The 25,099-nt window shown below is 36.0% G+C and overlaps 1 protein-coding gene across 10 annotated transcripts in view; it reads right to left on the bottom strand.

Moving 5' to 3' along the window:
- The window catches only part of PCDH9 (protocadherin 9), an 899,210-nt gene extending 874,464 nt beyond the window's left edge, over positions 1-24,746 (bottom strand). For all 10 annotated transcript variants that reach the window (XM_081046845.1, XM_081046849.1, XM_081046847.1 and 7 more), the window contains exons 1-2: positions 24,191-24,746; positions 19,802-22,972 (exon numbers count right to left, since the gene is read on the bottom strand). In XM_081046845.1, the coding sequence (XP_080902971.1) occupies positions 19,802-22,837 (3,036 nt within the window). In that variant the 5' untranslated portion in view covers positions 22,838-22,972; positions 24,191-24,746. The remainder of the gene's footprint in view (positions 1-19,801; positions 22,973-24,190) is intronic.
- Positions 24,747-25,099: the final 353 nt, after the last annotated feature.

Below are 25,099 nucleotides of genomic sequence, written 5' to 3'. Positions count from 1 at the left end.
GTTGTATCATCATGCCAATTGCTCAGTGGTGACATTTACATACAAAACTAAAAATAAAATATTAAATTAGACATGAGTTTTTTTTTTCCCTTTACACAATTTATTTTTGTCACAACTAATTCTAGGTCATGTGTCATAATTTTATTTTTTAAATAAAAGTTCAATCATAGAGGCAGTATTGCATAGTAATGACAAGCAAGGTTCTGGTAAAAGACTGTTAGGGGTCAAGTCGTGGACTACTCTCCTCTTATACGAACTGTAACCTGAAGCAAATAATTTAACTCAGGTGTAAAAGGGAGACATTGACAATAATACCTGCCTCAAGAGGTCATTGTTGCTATTTAAAAAGTTAATATATGTAAAGAGCTGAGAAGGATGGCAGAGACACAGCACTCAAGAGTTAGCCATTCTTGTTATCTGGTGTTGAAAACCTACTTTTGTAAGCATTGTAAACTAAGTTTCTGGAAATAAAGAAACAATGGTACCAAAGTGAATACTGTGATCTTCTTTTAACAGAGCCCAGATCTTCCATGTCTCCAACGAAATTATTTGCTATTTAGCCAAAATTACTGTGATTTATTTTGGCCAGTTATTTTAATGTTTAAAAGCATGTTTACATTTTTTAGTAATAAAGTAAGGATGAATCATGTTAAAGTACTCAATAATTAGTTTCAATCTCCATTACATACTATTAATGAGTTTATTCTCTTTATCATTAGCTTTCCCCATATATAGAGGCTACTCTAACTCTCTTATGGTTATCGAATGTTGCTTTTGTCCCAATTCTTAATGAATTTATTTCTTTCCAGGTAAAATATTAGAAGGCACAGGCTACATAAATTTATTAATCTGCAAACATCCAATTCCAAATTATATGCCAGTGGACATCATCTTTTTGTAGTTTTACAATAGAGGACTGATTTGATTAATCATATAGCTGTGATTTGCTGTATTGTCCCCAAAATGGCTCATCATGACAATGTTCCAGAAACTCACAGGATTTTAAGTCTCGGCATGTGCAGCTTTCACCTGGTCAGTGACTCCCTACATCTCATTCAACCAATTACTGCCCCAAACAGCTAAAGCATTTCTTATGCAGAAATCACAGGGTTTTCATTTGACACTAATCTATTTTTTTTGTTTTGTTTTATTCCACTTTTAAATTCTGTAAATGTTGCTGTCACCTGAATTAGTAACATTAGTTTGGGGATTTTTAAATTTTTTTGGAATAACCTCCAAATGATCTTACATCCATGTAATGAATATTTAGAAAACATATCATGTGCATCTAGCCATATGGTTAAGAAATGTACCTTTGTTGCTCCACATTCAGGGTAATAGTATTAGGCAATTTGCTTAACGTGAAAAACAAATAGAAAGTATCTGGTGGCCAACATGTGCTATTTCTGAAACTACACCTGTTCCATTTAGATTAGAATTCCAGACTCACAAAGTAAATCCTGAACTCATCTACCTACAGTGTAAAATACTCTTTTTGTAATACCTCCACCAACACCAATGATAGGAATGGGTTATCATCAAGTTTTTACAAGATGAAAGAGCAGAACACAGTAAGCAGTACTAAATGCCAGCACATTTTGAAGTTCTGAAATCATTGAGATATTAGTGAGGAAGCATTCCTACACTGATGTGCAGATCACAACCACTCTCTAAGAGGGCCCTGTTTCTTCAGAGTTCTGGAGAAAATGTGATAGTTTCTGCTGTGGAAAAACATAGTCCTAATTTATATTTCTATAAGCAATTAGCATCTGCTCCACGTTCAGGTGGCATATTTAGGGGCTACTTCAGTTTATTTGTAATTTATTTGTAATAGCCCCTTTAGTCCCAAACTTGATTTTCCTTCAGCAATAGATTGACAGTTCTGAGTATTTACATTATTTTTTCAAATTCGCTCAATTTTGTCTTTGAATGAAAAAGCTGCCAATAAAATCAGTAAGCATTAGATTGAATTAGCTTTTGTAAGACTTACCCTGTAAACAAATGAATCATCAATCAAAATTACTACTGTTTGACTTTTTAAAAACTATATGTACTCATTATCCCCAAATTATATGAAATTCTCCAATAGTCACAAAAGTTGTAATGTTAAAAATGCCTTATGACAGAAAACAAAATTTAAACATAGCTAGTATAATATTACTGATAAAATATGGTAGCTACATACTATTTTAAGTTGATAGTTTTCCAATCAAAGTATAAACACCAGTAATCTGCTTGAGGTTTTATAATTCTTCCGTTTTGTGATTCTGATGTAGGAGAATAAAATTAATTTTCTAGTTCAGAAGGGAAAAATTAATCAGGCAGAGACCTCAAAGAAGATAAAGGCAATGCTCTCTTATCAACACTAATGCAAGAGCCTGATAACACAGATCATACAAACAGTGAAAATATTGCAAATTGTTCATTGTCAGGAGACCCTGAACCGTATGATTTACTTTGTAATTGTTTTTCTTGAGCTAATGTTAACATTGATTGGTACTGTTTGAACATCTATCAACTGATGATAGAAAGAAGTAGGCCAAACGGAGTTGTGTGGTAAGAGGAAAGCTGCCAAACACTGATATTTCCCTAAGTAATTCACAAAAGCTGTAGTTCTATTTTTAATAATAAAAATTAAAACAAAAAAAAATGCCTGAATCCAATAATCTTTCAGATGAGAAAATTGCATTCTCAAGATGCTAAGTGAAATTTTAGCAAAGTATAAGTGGTTTGAAATAGATATTATTGTTGCCAGAAATGAGAAAGCAAAGTGTATAAATGTTTTGAAAATGGGAAAATCTAAGTTTTTATTTTAATAACCCCTACTGGTTTATTTTCTTTGGTAAAGCAATGCATAGTCACTTATATCAATTCATATTGAGCAAGAAATTAAAACTACGTAAAAACACCAAGTTAACTATCACTGTGGGTAATGGTGAAACTGTCACATTTCTAATTTTATGAAGAAATTGGTTAATACAGACAGTGTATCCCTCATGTAATTTCCACAGAAACCTTTATTTAAATGTATCTGTTTTATTAAGCTTATATCCTGTTGCTTGGTTCTAAATTAGCTTTCCAAACTGCCCATATGTTTCCAAACTGCCATATGAACAGTGGATTACATTTAATTATATGATTTGGTTATATCAATATATTTATTATTTTCAAAAACAATTGTTTATATTTAATCAATATATTTAATTAAAAAGTGCTGTTATAAATTTTATTCCTGAGATCTACATATTTTGTCAGGTTTCAATTTTTTAGTGCATTCACATTATAGTAATTACTTGTGAGCTATTTGCTTAAGTAGCTGCAGAGAAGTTGGAAAAATCTTTTTTGAACCAGCTTGATGGTTACCACTGATGCCTAACTACAAATAAAATAGTGCATTTTCTAACAGTAAAAAATCTATCTTAAAAATAGATTTGCACAAAAATATTCAAGTAAGTCATTAAATGCATTATTTTTCAAAAAAAAATTTTGCTTGAATATTATGTTGAAATTTTGAAATAGCCTGCTCATATATTCACCCATATGTAAATTATTAGTGTTTTAGAAATTATTAAGTTACAAATAACAGTCTGTCTTGCCTGAAATGTAAAGCCCAATAATAACATTCTGTGTTGTGATGAAAGGAAACCAAACTTTTAGAATATGAATTATTTTCAATTTAAGAAAAAAATTATATATAATAAAGGTCAGCATCATCTGGAGTTAAAAGCCAATTAAGTCAAACATTTATTTTAGCCAGAGTTTAACATCTATGTCCCATGTCTATGTAATGTCTTTTCAAAGGGTGAAGGCTGAACATTCTTTTGTAGAATATTATGACTCAAAATGCCCCTTTTAAGTGGATCCTTATATAAGTGGAACTGTCTTTTATGTTATTAGTCAACATTATCAATATGTGCCACGTTTTTAAAGCATTTTTTACTATAGAAAATATGCTGATCTCATATAGTTACAAATATCAAGTTTTACTTGCAACTATATTTTATTAACACCTTTGCCTGTAGAAGAAGTGTGATTTTAAGGATGAAAAAGTACATTTCCCTCTAAATTAATCAAAGGATAAATTTAAACTTGGCATTCTTATAATTAGAGTAATAGATCTTAGAATTTTATTACCCTACTGAAAGATAAAGTCTCCAGCACTATTTCAAAAAAGGAGATACTTTTAAAAATATATTTCAGGGAAATAATGACATTAATTTAAAACTGAGAGTATATATATATATATATATATATATATATATATATATACACACACACATACATATATATACATATATATATATATATATATATAGTAAGAGAGTTAAAAAAAGTTATTGTGTTTAAAACTCACTGCAATCTTTCAGAGCAAAGACAATGTTTTACTCCTTTTATTTTTTAATTCCTAGATCACAGCAGTTACTCAATAGATGTCTGTTGAATAGCAGAATTAATAAAAAAATAAAAAGATTAATTTTCATATATATCAGTAGATCATGTCACAGTTCTTTGGCAGCAGAAAAATTTCATAGTTATATATCAGAAAATTTTAAAAAATAATGCGCATTTAAAACTACAGCATATAATTCTGGAATAAGCTTTATTATCTATTAAGGATAATATAAATATGGTTCAGAAGTCTACTGATAAGGCTGAATGGATATTGTCTAGTTGTCAGGATTCAGCCCAAATAACATAAGAGTTCAGTAGAAAGCAAAAGTTCTTTTCATTGCTAAATGAGAAAATCAAGTGAATCTGTTTACAAAAGGAAAGATGTGAAAGGTGCAGTACAAGTAATATAATTTTCTTGATAAAAATAAGTATTTGGTAATTGTCTGAACTAGAATTTACGTAAACTTCGTGGGATACTCAACTACCTCTCTCTTTTATGAGTTAGTAGAAGATATTGTTGATATGGACAACATACAATGGTGCCATCTTAATTTACATTTAGCTTATGTACAGTACATGTCTACTTACTTTATGCCATGAAAATGCAAAACATTGCAAATAAAACAATGAATCCAAACACTTAAAGTCTGATTCCTGCCATTTAAAATGTGTTCAACATTCTCATTTTGCCTGATTATCTCCATGTTTGCCCCAGTTGTGGGATTAAGTAGAATTCATTGAACATCTACTATATGCCATACTATAATACTTATGACTCCATGAAGTGTAAGTAATACCTATAGGTATTACCCATATACCCATATAAATATCCATATAGGTATTTACCAATATAGGTAAAACCCATATTCTGTCCCCACTCTGCTCAATATTCCAATGCTGTCAGATGGATATCACATCTTATTATAAAATGAGCAGTTGTCTATAGGAAATCATGCCACTTTGCCGTGTGTTATCTGTTTAAGTTTTTCCAAGCACAAAGAATGAGTTTTCTTGTCATTGTTTGTTTTGTTTTAAAGTCCTTTCTTCTTACAGAGCAATTGAATATATATATATATATATATATATATATATATATATATATATATATATGAAATCAAAACTGAACCAAAAGGCCAGTCTACAAACAATTGAAATGCATCGAAAGGGTAGTGAACATCAATCAGAAATTAAAAATTTAATTTCTACAATCTAAGACACAATGAGACCAATTGAAATTTGACTATTTCTACTTCTTATTTTGTTGATAAAGTTAACTGGAATTAATGACAAATCCCCACTATATTCTTTTACAAATTCAAATCATTCACTTTATCTTGATGATTTCAGCTATTCCGATATTAGGCAATGATGTAAGCCCCAGGATATTAAGAAAACATATTTCAGGTATTATCAGAACGTGTTATATTTTATTTGTTGGGTCTCATTTCTGTTCATACTCAAACATTAAAAACTTGCATATTCAGATATTAAAAACTTATTTATAAATGAATACATATTATTTTAAAATAACAAAAATAGTTGAGTAAAAAATATTGGTCATTATGTTTCTGGCATAAATTTGGTGAATCCCAGAAATATGATCCAAATGCTCCAAGGCATTTTAACTAGTTTCATTACACCATGGATGCCATTATTTCAGTATAGATGCTTTCTAGTCTATGAAATAATTGGAAGCAAAAACCAGCAGGTTTAAAATGGCCCCAGCTGTGTTAAGTACAACTCATGAAACAAATTCACTCTCTTATGTGTTGTTTTATAATAGGAGTGATGATAAGGTGAAAATCCCCAGACAGGTAGAGTCCCTATGGGTAATCAATGGGAAAATAAATTAATAACAAATACTAAAAGAAGCAGAATAATCTTAAAACACAAAATGAAAATTAATATAGTGAAATACTCAAAATGAAAGATGAAACGACTATACAACTGTGAAACAACATGGATTAATATCAAAAGAAAATCTAATATCCTCTCTGCTGTACACTGATGCTGTTACAAAGCTCAACATTTCAGAAATCCTAAATAACCAAAAAGCAGTGTTTTATACCAAAGGAAATAAATAGATATAACTTGCACATTAAAAAAATATAATGAAACTCAGATTCAGAAAAACCACCAAAAACAAAACCAAGAACATATATTAAGTCAAAATAGGGTGTCTCTGTCAGTGGTAACTTGGCATTCAAGGACAAAAGGGGTAGGAAAACAGATCGTTTTTGTTTTTGTTTTCTTTCTTTAGTATCTACCTACCATGGGCCAGACATTCACATGTACCCACATACCTGCTCCTTAATATCATAAAAAGCTCACAGATTAGGCATGATTACATCCATCTTATAGCTTTAGGAAAGCAAGGACGATGTTTAAATGATGTACCCAATGTCACATAGTTTTTAAGTGACAGTTCATTAAGTCATTTTTTTCTTCAAATATCAAATTACTTTTTATAGTCTCTCTTCTTTTTTTTTTTTTTTTCAATTTGGAAAAGGAAGTAAGTAGGCCAAATAATCTCAAAGGTCTATTTGAGTCTTGAGAAACCATTACTATGAGTTCTATTAGATACCAAATATATCTTTCTAAATTTAATATAGTAGCTAGACACTGCTTTAGTCACTATTCAATTAGTATTGTGTTTCTTTTTATAGAATTCATACATGATACTGGGTGTTGTCTGGATGGCTCAATAGTCTATCCAGGGAAATTTTTAATGTGATAATTTTTTCCCCTCCAAAACACTTGTTTCTATTAAACAAATACCAAGATTAGACTGGCGAGCATGGGGACTTCTCAGACACACACACACACACACACACACACACACACACACACACACACACACACAATTCTTAAACCCAATGAGAACTTTTGTTACCAGGCCCCAGCTGTTATAGAGAAAAACGGGGACAGTGGCTGAAGCCAGACCTTCAGAACTTTCCCCATATACAGAGGGTGCCAAAAAATTGTACACACATTTAAAGAAAGGAAGAATCTATTAAAATTGTGATACTCAATATATACTAATCACAAAACATGAATACAAGTCACTTTTGACTTGTGCAATTACAAGAGGTACTCACAGTGGTTACCGTCAGTGGGCAGACACTCCCCATGATGGCTTGAGCGACGTTAACCAAAGTGTCCACTTGCATGCATTTCTTGGCACCCCCGGTGTATACTTTACTCATGTGGCCTCTGTCACAGCAATACATCCAGATGAGCTTTAGTGTGTCAGATGCTCACTACACTTACATGTAATCTTATTCTCCAGAGTTAGTTTCCTGGGAGGTAACTCATGAAGAACAATATCGGGTGCCTTGCCATGTGATGTTTTAGTTAATGGGTTGTAGTCCTTTTCAACGCAAATAATGTCCCTAATGAAGAAAATGCTTCAAACTTGTATCTGGCCTAGGAAATGTTTCACAGGTAAAAGTAGACCATATAAGGGTAAGAAATACCAGTCTAGAGGTATGGTTGTAGACTGAAAATAAAAGCTGCAGGCTTTTCAATTTCTAGGTAAATTGAGTAAGAATGGTAATGTCTTTTTTCTATTGTTGTTATAGAGATTAAATGAATGGAATTATTATTATACATATATAAAGCATGATTCCAATATCAGCTGAGCTCTCAGGTTAGGTCAGCATTTATTGAATGTCTACTGAGTTCACTCTTCTATGCACTGCTGTAGGTTTAGTTAATCATTATGTTCAGTCATAATCATTCAATAACCAAAGTATTCAAAGGATTTACCAAAATATCGGTAGATGACTGGATTAAGAAATGTGATACATTTATACAACGGAGTATTAGGCAGCCATAAAGAAGCACAAAAATCTTACCATTTGCAACGCTATGGATGGACCTAGAGAACACTATGCTAAGTGAAATAGGTCAGATGGAGAAAGACAAATGCCATATGATTGCACTTATATGTGATATCTGAAGAATAGAATAAATGAACGGACTAATCAGAAACTGTCTCATAGACATAGAGGAAAAAATGAGGGTTGCTAGATGGGACCAGGGGTGGGGATAAGGGGGAAGGTGAGGGGATTAGAAAGCACAATAGGTAACCACAAGGTCACCACGGGGTTATGAAAGTCAATTTTGGGAATGTAATCAATAATGGTGAAAAAGATTCTGTAGGGTATCTGATGGACAATTGTCTCGTTAGGAGACCACCTCAGGGAAGATGTAGATGTCTGATCACTGCACGTACACCTGAAGCTGAAGTTGAACAATAATGAATGTCAACTACAATTATATATATAAATGGTTACAAGGAGCGGAAAACAGCATTAGGAATAGAGACAGTGGAAATGTAATGACTGTGTGTGATGTCAGAGGGATAGTGGATGGGGGAGGAGGGTTATCACTTTGTGAGGTGTATAAATGATAAATGTCTATTACAGTGCTTTGTACACATGAAATTAATTTTTTAAAGTTTTTTTTTTTTTTTTTAATATTTGGATGAGGAGGCTTGGAAGAAAAGGAATCTGATCCTGTTTATTTAATCCCCCTTTCCCTTCCCATTATATCCTAATATGAAGAAAGATGTTAGAATGCGCAGACATAGTTGTAAGAAATGAGGAAAATGGAAAGAAGAAATGAAGAAAATGGAAACCACATACATTTCTGAGTAGGTGAGAAAAGAGTGTATTTATGCATATTAGAATCAGCAGTTTTCTAATTCTCTTCTACTCTCTCACTGATCTAAATACAGAAATCATTACACAAGACAGTGATACATGACATAAAGGTCTTAATTATACTGCACTGTGTAAAAAAAAACAAATGGCAAAATTCACAATGTGAGAATTACTGTACTTGATCATTTATGGGACTAGGTTAGGTTAGGTGGGTCTTCACTGGATGTCCAGAAATATGCATGGTGGGTGTCACAGAGATCATAATTTCTTAAATTGGCAGCATGGGGACTTTTCAACCACACATACACACACAAACATTTCTTAAACCCAATTAGAACTTTTGCTATCAGGCTCCTGTTGCTATGGAGAAAAACGGGGACAGTGGCTGAAGCCAGACCTTCAGAACTTTCCCCATATACAGAGGGTGCCAAAAAAAATATGTACACATTTTAAGAAAGGAAGAAACTATTAAAATTGTAATACTCAATATATACCAAAAACAAAAGATGAATACAAGTCACTTTTGACTTGTGCAATTACAAGAGGTGCTCAAAGAGGTTACCGTCAGTGGGCAGACACTTCCCATGATGGCTTGAGCGACGTTAACCAAAGTGTCCACTTGTATGCATTTCTTGGCACCCCCGGTGTATACTTTACTCATTTTGGCCTCTGTCACAGCAATACATCCAGATGAGCTTTAGTGTGTCAGATGCTCACTACACTTACATGTAATCTTATTCTCCAGAGTTAGTTTCCTGGGAGGTAACTCATGAAGAACAATATCGGGTGCCCCGAGTTGCCTTGTCCTGTGGGCTTTTAGTAAATGGGTTGTAGTCCTTTTCAACACAAATAATGTCCCTAATGAAGAAAATGCTTCAAACTTGTATCTGGCCTAGGAAATGTTTTACAGGTAAAAGTAGACCATATAAGGGTAAGAAATACCAGTCTAGAGGTATGGTTGTAGACTGAAAATAAAAGCTGCAGGCTTTTCAATTTCTAGGTAAATTGAGTAAGAATGGTAATGCCTTTTTTCTATTGTTGTCATAGAGATTGAATGAATGGAAATATTATACATATATGATTCCAATATCAGCTGAGCTCTCAGGTTAGGTCAGCATTTATTGAATGCCTACCGAGTTCACTCTTCTATGCACTGCTGTAGGTTTAGTCTTGGACATACAAAGGTGACTGCTGTAGGTTTAGTCTTGGACATACAAAGGTGAGTAAGACATAGTCTCTTACTTTGAGGAACTTTCTTACATGCCCCTAAATTATTAAGCTTTATGATATACCAGGATTTGAGTTTACTGAGCTGCCATTTGAGACGAAAAGATCATGAGGAACCAGGCCGTGTTTTGAAGAATTGAATATACTCCTGGGGTTGACACTGCAAGGGCTGGGGAGGACACACAGCTCTGCCAATGCCACGTGGCCCTTCAAGAATAGTTTTAACCCTGAGGAGCATTGCTCCCAGTATCATCCAGAAGTCAACACCTTTAGCTAAAGCAGAATTTAATTGTCTAAAACAGAGACTTTAGGTGTTAAAATGATTTTGCTTAATTATTATCAATTAAAAAAAAATCAATCTTAATTCAATACATTTTGCTGTCACTACTTGGCAGAAGATTTTGCTGTCAAGACCAAGAATAAAAAAAAATAAGTTCAAGTCAAACAAAAATATCCTAAAGATTATGCCTGTTTTTACTATGGTTTAATGTAATTTTGATACTCATTTCCATTTGGCAGCAAAAAAAACACAACGTATTTTCATAAAAATTCTAACATCTTTTTTTTTTGGTGCAAATTTCAATAGACTGGGAATACATTGAAACATTAATCTATATAGCTAAATTTAACATGATTTCTTAACTTTGAAAATGGTATCAGTAAAAAAAAACAGATTTTAAAAATTGCAAAGAAAAAATATAAATAGAGATTTGCTATTCCTAGGAGGACCACATTTAAGTGTTTTATTTGACACTTTATGGATATTCTTGTGCAAAAGATTTTTTTTTTTTGCTATTTTTTGGAAGATATACAGAAATAATTTTGTGTCATTTAAAAATCTATCAAGAAACAAGAAAGCAGCTATATATTAAGTAACATAAATGAATATAGTCTACCTAGTGAATGACAAGAAAGGGAGCAAAGAAAAGTTGCCAACCCAGGTGTTTTCACAGTTGACAAACAGGGGGAAGTCTATTCTAGGCTTCCAATGTAAAAATTGGTTCAATGCCATGAACATATGACACAGGAGAGCATCAACTCACAACTCAGAACTCACTCCATTTTGTCTCCATTTGTCACTTGCACCTTCTACAATAAGTTCCCTGCAGAATCCTGTGTAGCTGTGTATTTGAAAGTCCTCAGCATGCAGCTGCTATCACGCAGAGGCACAGATTGGTTGTATCCTCCGAATCCAAAAAAGCACCAGTATTTTTTTTTCCCCTCAAGAAAAGGTCTACTATGGAACTACTGTGAGCAGAAGACATTTTCTTCCTATAAAACACACGACTTCATTTTCTATATCCTTCTGTGTTTCCATTCGTTTCCTCATTGAGGTTTGTTTAATGAGAAGAAAAACCTCAATTTGCTGTGAATTGTGGTTGCTGTTGTCTTGCACAAACACTGTTTTGTTTTCAAAATCAATCATCTATGATGATGCTCAGCAAGTCCCCTCTACCCACTGTGGACTGCAAAGGGATTGCATACGTTTTTTTCTTCTTCTAGTAGGTAAAAAAAATACAAGATTTGAAAAACCATTTAAAAAATACGCATGGCTGTTTCCATGATTTCTATCTAACAGGGCCAAAGACATTAAGAATTTAAGAACAGTGAGGCATTTGACTGAACACTGTCATGAAGGTAAATACTCTGCAAACCATGTACTCCCGTATGTCTGGAATGAAATGCGGTGATACAAATACACACTACAAATGGGGCAGAAATGAATTCTGAAAGTACAGTTTGAGAAATGATTCAAAACAATTCCTAGGAGGATGAAAGCACTCACTGAGTAGCCAGCCCTCTTCATTCTGATGATGCTATAGTTTTATAAATACCTAAGAGTTTAATCTGATCTACATTTAGAGGAGAATCTGCACACACAATAGTGAGTTTCTTCTCAGGAGAGGAGAAGACCAGATAGTGGGTACTGGAAGTACCACAGTTATGTGGGAGAGAGCCTGCATTGTTTACCTTAAATGGTTAGAATCATCACCAGGCAAATCTGTTCATTCGACGGTATGCATTTGAAATTTTTCTTCTTTCAGACACATCCTGTATTTCTGTGTTTGGAAAAAATAGGCAAGACTAATTCCCTAGGTTATAAATCATTCTAATGTGGGAAATGTGTTAGCTAGTTGTATTACAAAGCTTTTACTTCATATTTAATAGGCACCTGCAATACTAGCATTATACAAAGCTCTCTACTTTGCAAATCTTTAAAACCCCACTTAATTTTCAGCACTGATTTCCTGGAATCTAAGAGCTTATGAAGGGTTCACTGTGTTCATACAGATCTATGCAAAATGTGCCAGAACTTCCTTGTCTGTGATGGCATTCATTTAGAGGTGAATCCCAAATTTCTATCACAGGGCATGCTTATTTCCAACTAAAATAAATATTCTTAAAATGAAAGCCGAAGATTAGGAGGAAAAGGAAAAAAGGAAGCAGCGGCAAAGTAACTAGCATTGGGAGAGAGATATGCAAATATCAGCTCAATGACAATTCTTCATACCATTTACAATTGAAGCTTAAAGACCCAAATACTCTGCAATCCATTAGTTTCTCAATATCCTGGAAGGGATTAGAGTATTTCTTAATCAACTGCTAACGGACTGAAAAAGGCCACAAACTGGATATTAACAAAGCAGTGTAATATGAAAATGTAGAGATGGTCAGATAGAAAGACAAACTGGAAGAATGCTAAAACACAAGCAATTATACAAACATGGTCAAATTGGCCATATTTCTGTTCTTTCCTGCCGCCAAATAATTAAACATCTATATCAATTCATGAATGGTGAAGCTGTAGTACAGTCCTTTCAATAAAAGAGAATATATTTTCTGAAGGAATTAAGATTAATGTAAAATTATTAGAAAGAACCAAATATGCCTCAGACCTCTTGCCTGTGCTTATACCTACACCACTCCCACCTGTACATACAGGTGTTCTCAAGTCCATCATTTTAAATGTGATATGTGCTTATGACACTGCAATCAATCACAGTGTTAAAGGATGGGGGAAAATATGTTCACAAGTCATTTAAACAATAAATATTAAATAAATATTAAAACAGATTCCCCAATGAGTAACTTTGAGTTTTGAATGCCTTAATGTTATACATTATGGCTCAGAAAATTTTACGGATTTTGCCACTATCCTTGTCTATAGGAGACAAACTAGATATGGGACAAAAACATGAGTGAAAGAGATTAAATATGGGTTGTTTTCCTAGTTTCTTCCCGTCATCTCTCAGTACTGTTAAGGAAGCAAGGTTGTTTAACTTATTTAGGAATTTCACATTTTAATGACTCTTAGCTTAGGGAAAAAAAGAATATAAATCAAAACCAAAATGTTAGTCATGGTAACATATCTTTCTTGTTCCATGTTTCTCATGACTGACAGCCAACAGGTTTGTATCAAACAAATGAAAGGTTTGACAGATTTAACAGCTTTCTGAAACAACTGATGAAATCTTAAACACCAAAGTATATCTCCTTATCTACACGAGAAATTACATTTCTATCTTTGGATTGCCTTCTGTGATCTGATGCGGATTTGGGGCATGCTAACTGTTAAAAAGGCCATAGCATATTAGCATCATTATTTATTAAGTAGCTGACTCCTATGCTTCCCAAATTCTAATTCCTGGCCTCAGATTAGAGTCACATTCAAACAAACCTGACACATATTTTAGGACCCTGATATGGAACAAATTCTGGAAAATGTATTAAAACCAGTGGTCAAGGAAAACAAAATTCAAAAATTCACAGTAAATAATTCACACTTAGTTTCCAACTATGTTAAATATGTAAGCTATTAACTGACTTGTTAATGTTAGAAAGAGACTAATTTATAGTTTTAATAAAGGATCGCCTTCTAGGAAACACCAGGCTCAATTCAGAGAAAGCTTACTTCAAGGATTTTAAGTAAAAGTGGTAAACAATTCATGAGATTCACAGTTTTTGTTTTTGTTTTTTTTTAACTACAGGCAAGCTAAGAATTCTACTCTGGCAATCTGAGAAAATACTGAAAAAGTATGATACAGTTGACATGGCCCCAAATGCTGTAAAAACCCAGTCTAGTACTGTTCACCATCACAACCACTGGAGTTTTACGCATCCTCCCACCTCCCAAACCAAAAAAAAAAATTTGATAAGTCAAAAAATCTAAATAATAAAATAAAAATAATTGTGGACACAGAGCTTTTGAGAAAATATGATGAAAGGGTATCACTTTTGTATCTCAGCGCTATCACTTAAAATAATGGACTATGAAAATAGGATGCCATTTCTAATGTTTAGGGTGTACTCTATAGACATTCAGTGTGAAAATAAAACTTCAAGAGTCAAAATAATTTACAATTGGTTATAAAGAATCTGATTTTAGGTTTTAGGTCTTGCATTCCATCTAAATTCTCTCTATTTTACTACTTCACATATTTTAATTTAATTTGTGCTATTATGACAAGCTAAATTATAGCTTGAAATGTTTAACTAATAAGACTAGGCATATACCATAAGACTATAACATATTATTTCAAGTACAATATTTACAAGGTAATTATAATGATGCCAAAGCCTGTTATGTGACACCATAAGGACGACTCATTTGAAACTCCAGGAACATCAGTTTACAGTATGTCTATCTATAGAATTAATTCCAACAAAATTTAGAAAACAATATAATAGAATATTTTAACTACAGAAATTATTTTTTCTATGTTAACAAATGTTCTGGAAACTGTAGACATGTCTATGCTTAATACAGTGGCAACTTTTTACTTTTACTCTCCTAAAGGTTATTAGCACTAAATCCTAAAATGTACCTTAAATTTTGTAGACTAGGTGCATCATGCTGAAAACATATCAAATATTTGTCTCACAAACTGAAGAGGAAAGGTAGGCAGTTTGAACGGATGGTCCATCCTCATTTCAAATGCCGGAATCATTATCCAAAGGGTCTGGTTATCTTCTACCTCATAAACTGATTTCATGATCATCCAGCACTTAGCCAAAAGGGAGGAGTAAAAATAAAAATCACAACTGGTAACATTTTAAATATAATTTACATTTCGGGGAGCAGTTTTTCTCCACATGCCACTATGTTTAACTGTCACAATATATTGCGAAATTCAGTAGTTTAGAATATCATGAAGTTTTTTGTGAGCCTCACATTGGTTACATTTTCCTCCTTTACTTTCAACTACATTTTTCTTTCTCACAGTTCTAAATAGCAATTCTATGACTGTCTTGCACATTTTGCACGACAAACAGCATTTCTGTAGTGGTTGTAACGGGATTACTCAAAAATGAAAAGTAATCATAAATGTAATACAGTATCTCTAAGTGAATGGAAATAGAAGCAATTCCCTTTATGCTGTAAAAGTACATGTATACACTTGAGTACAGCATAAATACACATTTTCAATGCATAATTTGTTCAATATATACACAAATGTATATATGAGCAAATACTCTAGATTGTTAAAAGTTAAAGATGTTAAGCTCTAAAATGAGCATTTCACTTAGAAAATCAAACATGAATGTTTACCCAGAACAAAAAAGTCTAGTGAACTATCACAGATTGTTTTATGACTGGAAGAAGTTGTCAAATGTAAATAGGTCACTTTTTTTTTTTCTTTAACATTTTCATTTATACATCCGCAAAAAGCAAACTGGGGCCAAGAAAATTAATTCCCAAAAGCTGTCAACTGGGTTGGGAAACAGCAATAAACAGCTTACTGTAAAGCCTCCAGCTACAATAAATGGCTGTCAATAACAGAGCTAAGAGTTGGACTGTGGAAAAACAGGTCCTCTGGAAACGATAATCTGAAAGGGAAAGGAGCTGACATTACTTGTTCCAATATGCTGAGGCAATGGTTCTCAAAGTGTGTACCTTGAACTAAACGGTAATAACATCAGAGGGTCTTGACAGCAATATAAATTTCTGGGCTGGACCCAAGTGGTACTGAATCAGAAGCCCGGGGAGTGGGGCCCAACAACCCCATGTAAGAAACCCTTCAGGGGATTCTGAGAAACCCTAAACTTTGAGAACTTAATATCATATTTTAAAAGTCACCTCCATTAAGAATATCCTTTCCCTTTAGAGAAAATACACCAATGAGCTTGATGATTTAAAACCCTACTAGAATTGCTTATGCCATCCTCTTAACCCTATAACAATGAACGTTGCTTAGTTATGAATAAATATCAAGCCATGATCTTGCTTTCTAAAAAGACAATTTCACTCAGTCTGTGAATGCTAAGGGTACTTCCACAAGTTCATAGAAAAACAATTTGTGGACAATTCGGTCACAGATTTGTTATACTCAAGACAAACGGAAGCTAAGCAAAACAGTGGTTTAGGAAGGTGTTTTACACTTGTTTCACAGATCCTTTTCAGGGTCACACAAGGGAAAAGAGCAGGGCGAAAAAGTCAGACAAAATAAGAATCAATGTACTACAGGCAAACTTAGGGTGTGAAAGTCAGACATTATGTTTTCACTGTACAGATAATAGAAATTAATGACATTTAAATTTGGTAACCTGTACTCAAGAATCTTGCATTTTATCCACACATCTACTAGCACCATAAAGTGAAAAGGTGTCCCTGTAAACAGGCCCACTCAACTAAAAATCTTCACAGACTATACATTAGTTTATAAATTCCTTTGAAAGCTTTTGTTGTAATAAATCCTACTTTTCAAAATTGTGTAGCTTCAGGAATACATTTAGTAAAAAGGCCACTAGTTGAAATGAAGGAGCACATTTGGTAGAAAAGCCACTAGTCAAAGTAAAGAATTTTTACTTTTTAGTTTAACTAGAACATTTTCAAATAACAATCGTATAGTTCAGTGGGGAGAAAAAAAATTAAAGAGTAGTGTACAATTTATGTTCTCATTCATAGAAAACATGCCTCTTTATATATATATATATATACATATATATATGTATATATATATAATTTATAATATATATATAACTTATATATAAAATTGTATATATTGCTATCACCATCACCTCTCCTTACTCCCAATATTCCTTTTCTCCAACATTGCAATGTTTTTTTTTTCTCAGCATGAAAACTTCTAAAAGGTAAAAGAAGAGCCATTATAATAGCTCTTTATCATAATAGTGAATTATAGCTCCATTTGAACATCGAAATGCCTACAAGGAGAACTACACAGTGACATATGGCCTCAAGGAATGTCTAAATTGCACTTTAGTTCCAGTTAGAGAATAACTTAGCATCTTATTTCAAAGATTACATCCCACAAACAAATATTGTTATGACTGACTAAGCCTCAACAAAAGAGCTTGGCCATACTTTGCTAAAATGCATTTAACATTTATGTCGCTGTACTAGATAAAGTTTCAACTTTGGGAGGAGAAATCAGAAAAAGCAGGTCTGTACATGAATGCGAATACAGACCAAATTTGTATGACAAGAAGGATGTTTCTTTGGAAATCAAATTTCAGACTTTATATGAAAAGTTTTAAAGCATGTTTTTTTTTTCCAAGATATTCGGCAATTCATAAAATATCGTCAGTATATTGTGAGTGATCTTCCCATTAAAGAGAAATACTATAATGTCATTTTCTTCATTTTCATTAAAATAGCAACATCATATTTAAATCCATTTCATTTCATAAATTACTTTTCTTACCTGGACTGTTTACCAACTTTTACAAGCCTTTACTCAGCTTTGAGCTGTTCTAAATTTTAAAATCTCAGCCTCTTTTAAAAAGCTGATGAAGTGAGCATGAGTGTAAGTTACTCCAACTTCAACTTACATCCTGTAACTTCACATTCTCCTCTAGCACCTCTATGCTGGCTCTTTCATTCCCTTCATCCTGTGCATTCAAACTCTAAGTATAGGTACTTTTAAATGGCTCCAGATATTTATTTTTTTTTCTTTAAGAAATAGAGATTTTTGTTGTATAATCATAGGCATTATAGTTAAATGTCCTGGGAGCATATATGTGATTCAATGTCAAAATTATTTTTATAAACATCCAACTACCACAGAACGTTAAAGTCATTCCAGATCAATAAACACTGGATACATAGTGAGAGGGAAATGGAGTTTCTGCAAGACATTCTACCCCATCCTACCCCACCCCCACAAAAAAAAAATAAGTAAAAGGAAAACTCTTGAGTTTTCAGTTACTAATCAACGACTGTCAATACTATCTGCAAATTTACTTTGCTTTACTGGATTTTCTGAAGCTCTATATTCATTATTTTTAACAAATTCAGATGGGCCACCACCATAGGTGGACTCAATACCAACACAGATGGAACTTGGATTACGAAATCCTAGAAAGGTGGTGTGAGAGCTCATCACAAAACAGCAAGCAAATGAACTGAAATGCTACTTGCTCCAGAGCAACTATCATTAAATAAAAGGTATCTTTGGCTATAGTACCAGTTTGATCATCCCTCCCCGCTCTCCTTGCTACTTTTTGGATTGGCACCTGGCCAGCACAAGCGACATGATACCCTAGTGCCATCTACAGGCTATTATTGACACTCAACTTTCGTTGTACCAGACAAGCACCAGTGAAATAAATTAGACAGCGCTGCATTTAAATCTTTATTAACAAGGAATTATTAGACCTAAGAAAACTAATTCTGGATTTGTTTGAAATATGAGTTTCTCAGCCTCTTAATCCCTCTTCATATGGCATATTTCACAGTTTAAAATGAGTTATGACAGATCACTTATGCATTACTAAGACGAGAGAATATTTACAATAGATTCATTCTTTTCAGTTATATCAGGGAGAAAGCATTCCTTTCTTTTTTTTTTCTTTTTTTTTAAATGTTTCCTTTGAAAGAGGACTTTGGCCATTTTGGACAATCTGCAAACCTTTCTGTTCAACACCCAGTTTACTACATTACAATAAAATCATCTGAAATCAAAGAGTAGACTTGCTCTATGGCTTAGGTGCAATCTAGCAACAATTATGTGCTTCACAGCTGATGTACATTTAATATTCCCCTATCTTGTTTAGAGACTTAAAAAAAAAATTAACCCCTTTAGCAACCACAGCTCCAACATAATTACAGTCAGACCTTCAAACGTCATTTAAAATTTGAGATTTGAAGGTGACTTTTTAGGTCAAAAGGTAAAGTGAAAATCTTGAAGCGGTCAATTTAGAAATCTGAGGAGCAGAATTTGGTATATCAGAACAGGTTTTCTTCTTCAGCAAACATTATCTCCGGACATTTTGGAATTATTTCGTCTTTTCATCTTTTGCCATTTGAAGGAAACTGGGAAATAATTCTCAGAACTTAGAAATTTCAAAGCTGTTCTAAACATTCTTGACTGAGCCCCAGAGGACTAGAAAAGGGGTCAAGTTTTTTTTTCTGTTTGTTTGTTTGTTTGTTTTTTTCCCTCTTTGTAACTAAGCTGAAGTTAGACCCAAACAACAGACACACTGGCAGGTTAATACTGGTTGGTTGGGCACTTGTATGCAGTACTTATAGACCAGTAAAAGTGCTCGTTTACCTGTCTGGTGTGTAAGGGGCCCTTTGTCTTGAAGCCTCCTTGGGAACTGCACTCTGAGGCACTGAAGTGATCGGAACTAGTGGAAGAGCGTTTGGAAAGGGTGTCACAACCCCCGACAAAGGTGTTGTCCAAAGGGAGTTCCTGAATCACATGATGCTTTTTCACGGAAACGGGAGTGTCTGGTTTCAGGTGAAAAGCAGGCTGTGGAGAGGCAGATTTGTAGTGCTTGGCCAGGTCAGGGCTGTTAGGCTTGAAGGTGGTCGGAGGAGCCGGACCCCAGTCAAATCTTCCTATACTTTGCTCCTCGAGCTCGGCAGGCAGGCTGATGGTCCCATTGATAGGTTCGTGAACTGTGTCATCAGGTTTGGACTCTTCAATTGTCACAAAGTTCAAAAGAGAGCTCTTGGGAGACTTTCTTTTCTTCCTTTTCTTTTTCTTATTTTGTTTGTTCTCCTGGTTTGGGGACATCCACTCAGCCCCTTGCTTGCTCCTCTGAGCGGCTTTGAACCTTGATGCATGGCGACAGCGCACGAGAACGGTGACGAAAATCACAACTATGACCACCATGGCACCTGCGACGATGGCAATCATGATGGTGAGATAGTCCTCATTTTGATAGGGCTGGCTACTGTCCCCTATGTTCCTGTCCAATGGGGTCTCCATAGTCCTGCGAATCAAGTCATAGATGTAGGAGGCATTTCCAGCCGTGTCATTAACATAAAGAAAAACAAGCACAAGAGTGTGCAATGACTTAGGGTACCCCAGGTCACTTATGTTGACCACCAAACGGTGCAAGCCCACATCAGTGGGTGCCGGTTTTTCTTCCAGAGTAATGTTCCCAGTGACCGGATCAATCCGAAACAGGCCTTTGTTGTTCCCACTCACAATTGTATACTTCAGTTCAGCGTTCATCCCGGTGTCAATGTCGACTGCAAAAACTTCTGCTACTACGGAGCCAGGAATGGCTGAGAGGGGCACCAACTTAAAAGAAGTGTTAGAAGGTGGAGAAATGACAACTGGGCTATTGTCATTGACATCCATGACATTGATAGTTACTTTTGCAGTAGAGGAACGGGGCGGTTGGCCCCCATCAGTGGCTTTGACATCAAAAGTGTAGGAACTCTGCTGCTCTCTATCAAATGAGACATTTGACTTTATGACTCCAGAATAGGGATCCAACACAAAATTATCATTGTCATTTAGAATGGACAGAGTCACAGCTTTATTCTCGCCAGCATCTGCATCGGTCACTGTGATGACCCCCACAGTGCTGTACTTTGGCAGATTCTCAGACACAAAAAATTGAAAATGATTATGAGTAAATTTGGGGCTGTTGTCATTCTCATCCAGAACAGTAACTATCACAGCCGCTTGGCTTTGGAGGGGAGGGGTCCCATTGTCCCTGGCAGTTACTGTGAAAATGAATCGTTCTTGTTCCTCTCTGTCAAAGACTCTGGAGGCTGTCAAAACTCCTGTCTTTCGGTCCAGATCAAAGAAGGAGGCATTCGGTCCAAGCTGATAAACAATATCTGCATTTTTCCCACTGTCTTCATCTGTGGCACTAATAGTTGTTAAGTATAACCCACGTCGGTTGTTTTCAGAAACTGACAGCTCAATTACAGGCTGGTTGAAAATTGGTGGGTTGTCATTTTCGTCCTCAAGCTTAACCCTTACCAGGGCAGTCTGATTTAAACTGGGCTTCCCAGAATCAGAGGCAACAATTTTAAAGCTGAATTCTTTGGTGCCCTCATAGTCCAACAAAGAGGAGGTTTCTAACAAATACTGGTTGTCGTATACTGCCTTCAAATGAAATGGGACCTCTCTTTCAATGAAACAGATCACTTTGCCATTCACATCTGTGTCCTTATCTGAAACTGTAATTAGGGCAATCTTGGTATTGACAGGATCTTTCTCTGATAAATACACTGTGCCATTGATGGGACTTATGATATACCTGAGGTCTATGTTAGGAGGGTTGTCATTTACATCAGTAACATTGATGGTAACGGTCGCCCGAGCTGGAGTGGAGCTGCCATCACTAGCCAGCACTGTCACTTTGTGAATGGCTGTCTCTTCTCGATCTAAGGACCTCTGAACTGTAATCAGCCCAGTAGTATTATTTAAAGCAAAGAGTCTTTTGGTAGCCGGGGCGACCTGGGCGCCAAAAATGTACCGGATTTCAGCATTACTGCCTATGTCTGCATCAGTGGCATGGAGCTGAATTACAGAGGTGCCTACAGGAGCATTCTCTGGAATATGGACCTCCACTTGACCCTCCTTAAACACTGGCCTGTTGTCATTGACATCACTTACTGTGACCTGCAGGATGGCCGTGCTGGATTTCTGTGGCGTGCCTCCATCCTCTACTTTGATTTTCATCACATAGGTATCTTTCTGTTCTCTGTCCAAGTTTTGCTGAACAATCAATTGTGGCCACTTCTCTCCCTCTGGAGTTTCCACGATATCCAGTCCAAAAACACTCTGCCCATTTAACAATTCATAATGCTGTACACCATTGAAGCCTGTATCAGGATCTGTTGCTGATGGAATTGGAAAGCGGCTGTTGATCAAAGTGTTTTCTGGAATGGAAATATTGATGACAGGAGATGGAAACATGGGGGCATTATCATTGGTATCCTTGACAATTATTTTTATTTTGATCAGCCTGAAAAAATCATTGGGGAGGATTACCACCTCAAGTTCAAAGAAACACTCGTTCTCCTCCGCATAAGAGGCTCCAGCACAGAGTTTTTCTCTGTCTATTCTATTGGAGGTTGTGAAAATTTCCCCAGTGCTACTGGATACTTTCACCAGAGGGGCATCCCCAGCTTTAGAAACCAGTCTGTAGACAAGGCTGGCACTGGTCCCTGTGGCAGCATTGATGTGAGAAATGTTCAGATCCTTTGGTATGTTTCCTATGGGCACGTTTTCAGGCAATTCCTCTCTAATAGTGTAAATAAGTTCTTGAGCTATTGCAGAATCCAGCCTTAAACAGGCAATCAGAGCAGCCAACAGGTAAAAATCCCTCAGGTCCATGATAATGTATGTATTTTCTGTTCCTGAATTTTAGGGTTTAAAGGTTTCCACTGAGGAATGATGCACAAATTGCAAGAGGAAGCGTGCATGGACTGGAGGATGCATTACATCTCATCGCTTATTTGGAGACAGCCACTGTCAACACAATTGTATAGACAATATTATTCTTCAGGAAACAAAAACACACAGTCATGAAATAGCACAACATATTTTCACTGCATAGTAGTAAACATGGCATTGGCTCTGCCTCTGTTTGCAAGTTAACTCTGTGGATGAAAACACTCAGTATGCCCTGCTTGTTGCATTTGCCCCGAGAAAATGAAAATGTCTACTTTTGAATTCAGGACAGCTGCTATTTTTACCTGTATTCACCCACACTGTTTTTCAGGACACTGTTAAATTCAAAACGTGCAGTCTTGTTCTCCTCTTCCCCTCCCCCTGGCTTACCCGCCTTCTGGCTTCTAACCTACCTCCCTTAGTTTTTTTAGGTGCAAGTGAAAACCATTAAGTATTTAGCTATGGTTTCTGCTAACTGCTTTGTCACATGTCAAATATAATGTGTTTTCTTCTCTGCCACACTGAGTCATCTCTTTCTTCTAAAAAGACTATCTTTTTCTCCCCCCCCCCCCCCAGTTCTTCAACTGCCTTCTAATACAATCTTACTGGGAAACAAGCATCGGACATGCTGCTGCAGCTTCAGAAGCAATAGTCACCGGCCACTACACATCCTCATTGCCTAAAAGCACGACACCAAGACTTCAAATTTCTTATCCAGACCTTGCTCTCATTTCTCCATAATTGTCAAATTATCCCCATTAGAATTAACAAACATATTAAAACTTTACAAAATAATAATATAGGATTCCTTATCCTAGAGGTGGAAGAGATTGTCCAGATGCCAGTGAAACGCAGTAACATTTCCATGTAACAGCACAATATTTTTTACAGAGCCTAAAACAAGAAAAAAAAAATTGCAGTTTCTTAACCCTGATCTTCTGGTTATAGTATTAGTAACGTCTGCCACACATAAATACTGCAACCCAATAATGCAGGTAAAAAGGCTTCTGCTCAGACGCTCCCTTAACTGCAATTTAAATCGGTGCAAGGCTCCAGGCAGCTACCCACTTGAGTAGAACTGGTCAGTTCCCAGGCTCTAATCTTATCTGCATTAGGCTGCACAGTAGCTGATGCCCGTGATTAGTTCCGGCAGAGTGATGCAGGTAGGGTTGCAGATACAGCCTAGTAGGTGAGCTGTGCCCCGACCATCTACCCAATTACAAACATCCCTCGACTACACTGAAGACATATCTAAACACAGAATTTACCATTGTGCATGCGAAACTTTACACTTACGTTAGTTGCCTCAACCTTGCCCCTTTCCCAGTATGCTGCAGTTAGGGATGATTTGTTCCAACACATAGAAAGCCATGCATCTGGTAGCACCAGTTTGGGGAGAAATCAGAAGCAGCAAAACGTTTCCTCCTTGTGAAATGTGTTGCTTCGGGCTGGCAAATTAGCAACTCCAGAGAACAAATTCACAGATTTGTCGTTAGTCATTCTCTCCACATCTCCTGTCTATTACCCACTGGGTCTGGGCTCTTCTGGTATTTAACACACAACATCCAGTTGCACTTCTTCAGCTCGGGGGTATTTTCCACAGCATCAAGCATACCATTTCCCTCCGATGCCAAGACTGCTTAAGTCTCTAACTTCGTGTAGGAAACATCAGAGTTGGGGTGATGGTGATTCTCTGGCTGCTCTCCGGGGGTGACCGTTGCCAGAAAAATTCCTAATCCGTTATCCCTTTCCTGCTTCAGAGACTCTAGGGCGCTCTTTCCTGTCTTGTTTGCTCTCCTTCTCCCGCTTCTCCTCTGCCCCTCTCTCCTTCTCCCTCTCCTCTCTCTGAACTGAATTTCTTGATATAACTCTCAATAAGCCCAGAGGGAGGGCGTGACGGTCTAAGCCCCACCCCTGACCCCTGATTGGCCCGCATCTTGCGGTGCGCGCCGCAGCCGGACGCCAGGGAGGGGGCGCAGAACAAGGCGCGGACTGTCTCCCAACCTCCCCGCCTCAGCGCCCCCTCGGCAGCCGTGAAAACGCGGAGAACCGATCCTGTCCCCGGGAGAGCCTGGCTCCAGGATGCGCACTGAGCATGCTCCGCGGGGGCCTCCGGGGAGGGAAGCGCCCGCGCTCCTAGGGCGGTCACGGAACCAGCTGCGCCGGCGGGAGCGGGGCTGGCGGCTGCTCCGCGTGGCTCGGGAC

The sequence above is a fragment of the Rhinolophus hipposideros genome (assembly GCF_964194185.1).
Source record: "Rhinolophus hipposideros genome assembly, chromosome: 4".
NCBI classification, from domain to species: Eukaryota; Metazoa; Chordata; class Mammalia; order Chiroptera; family Rhinolophidae; genus Rhinolophus; species Rhinolophus hipposideros.
The sequence above is the reverse complement of the archived record's forward strand: the minus strand, read 5'-3'. Positions and strand labels throughout refer to the sequence as shown.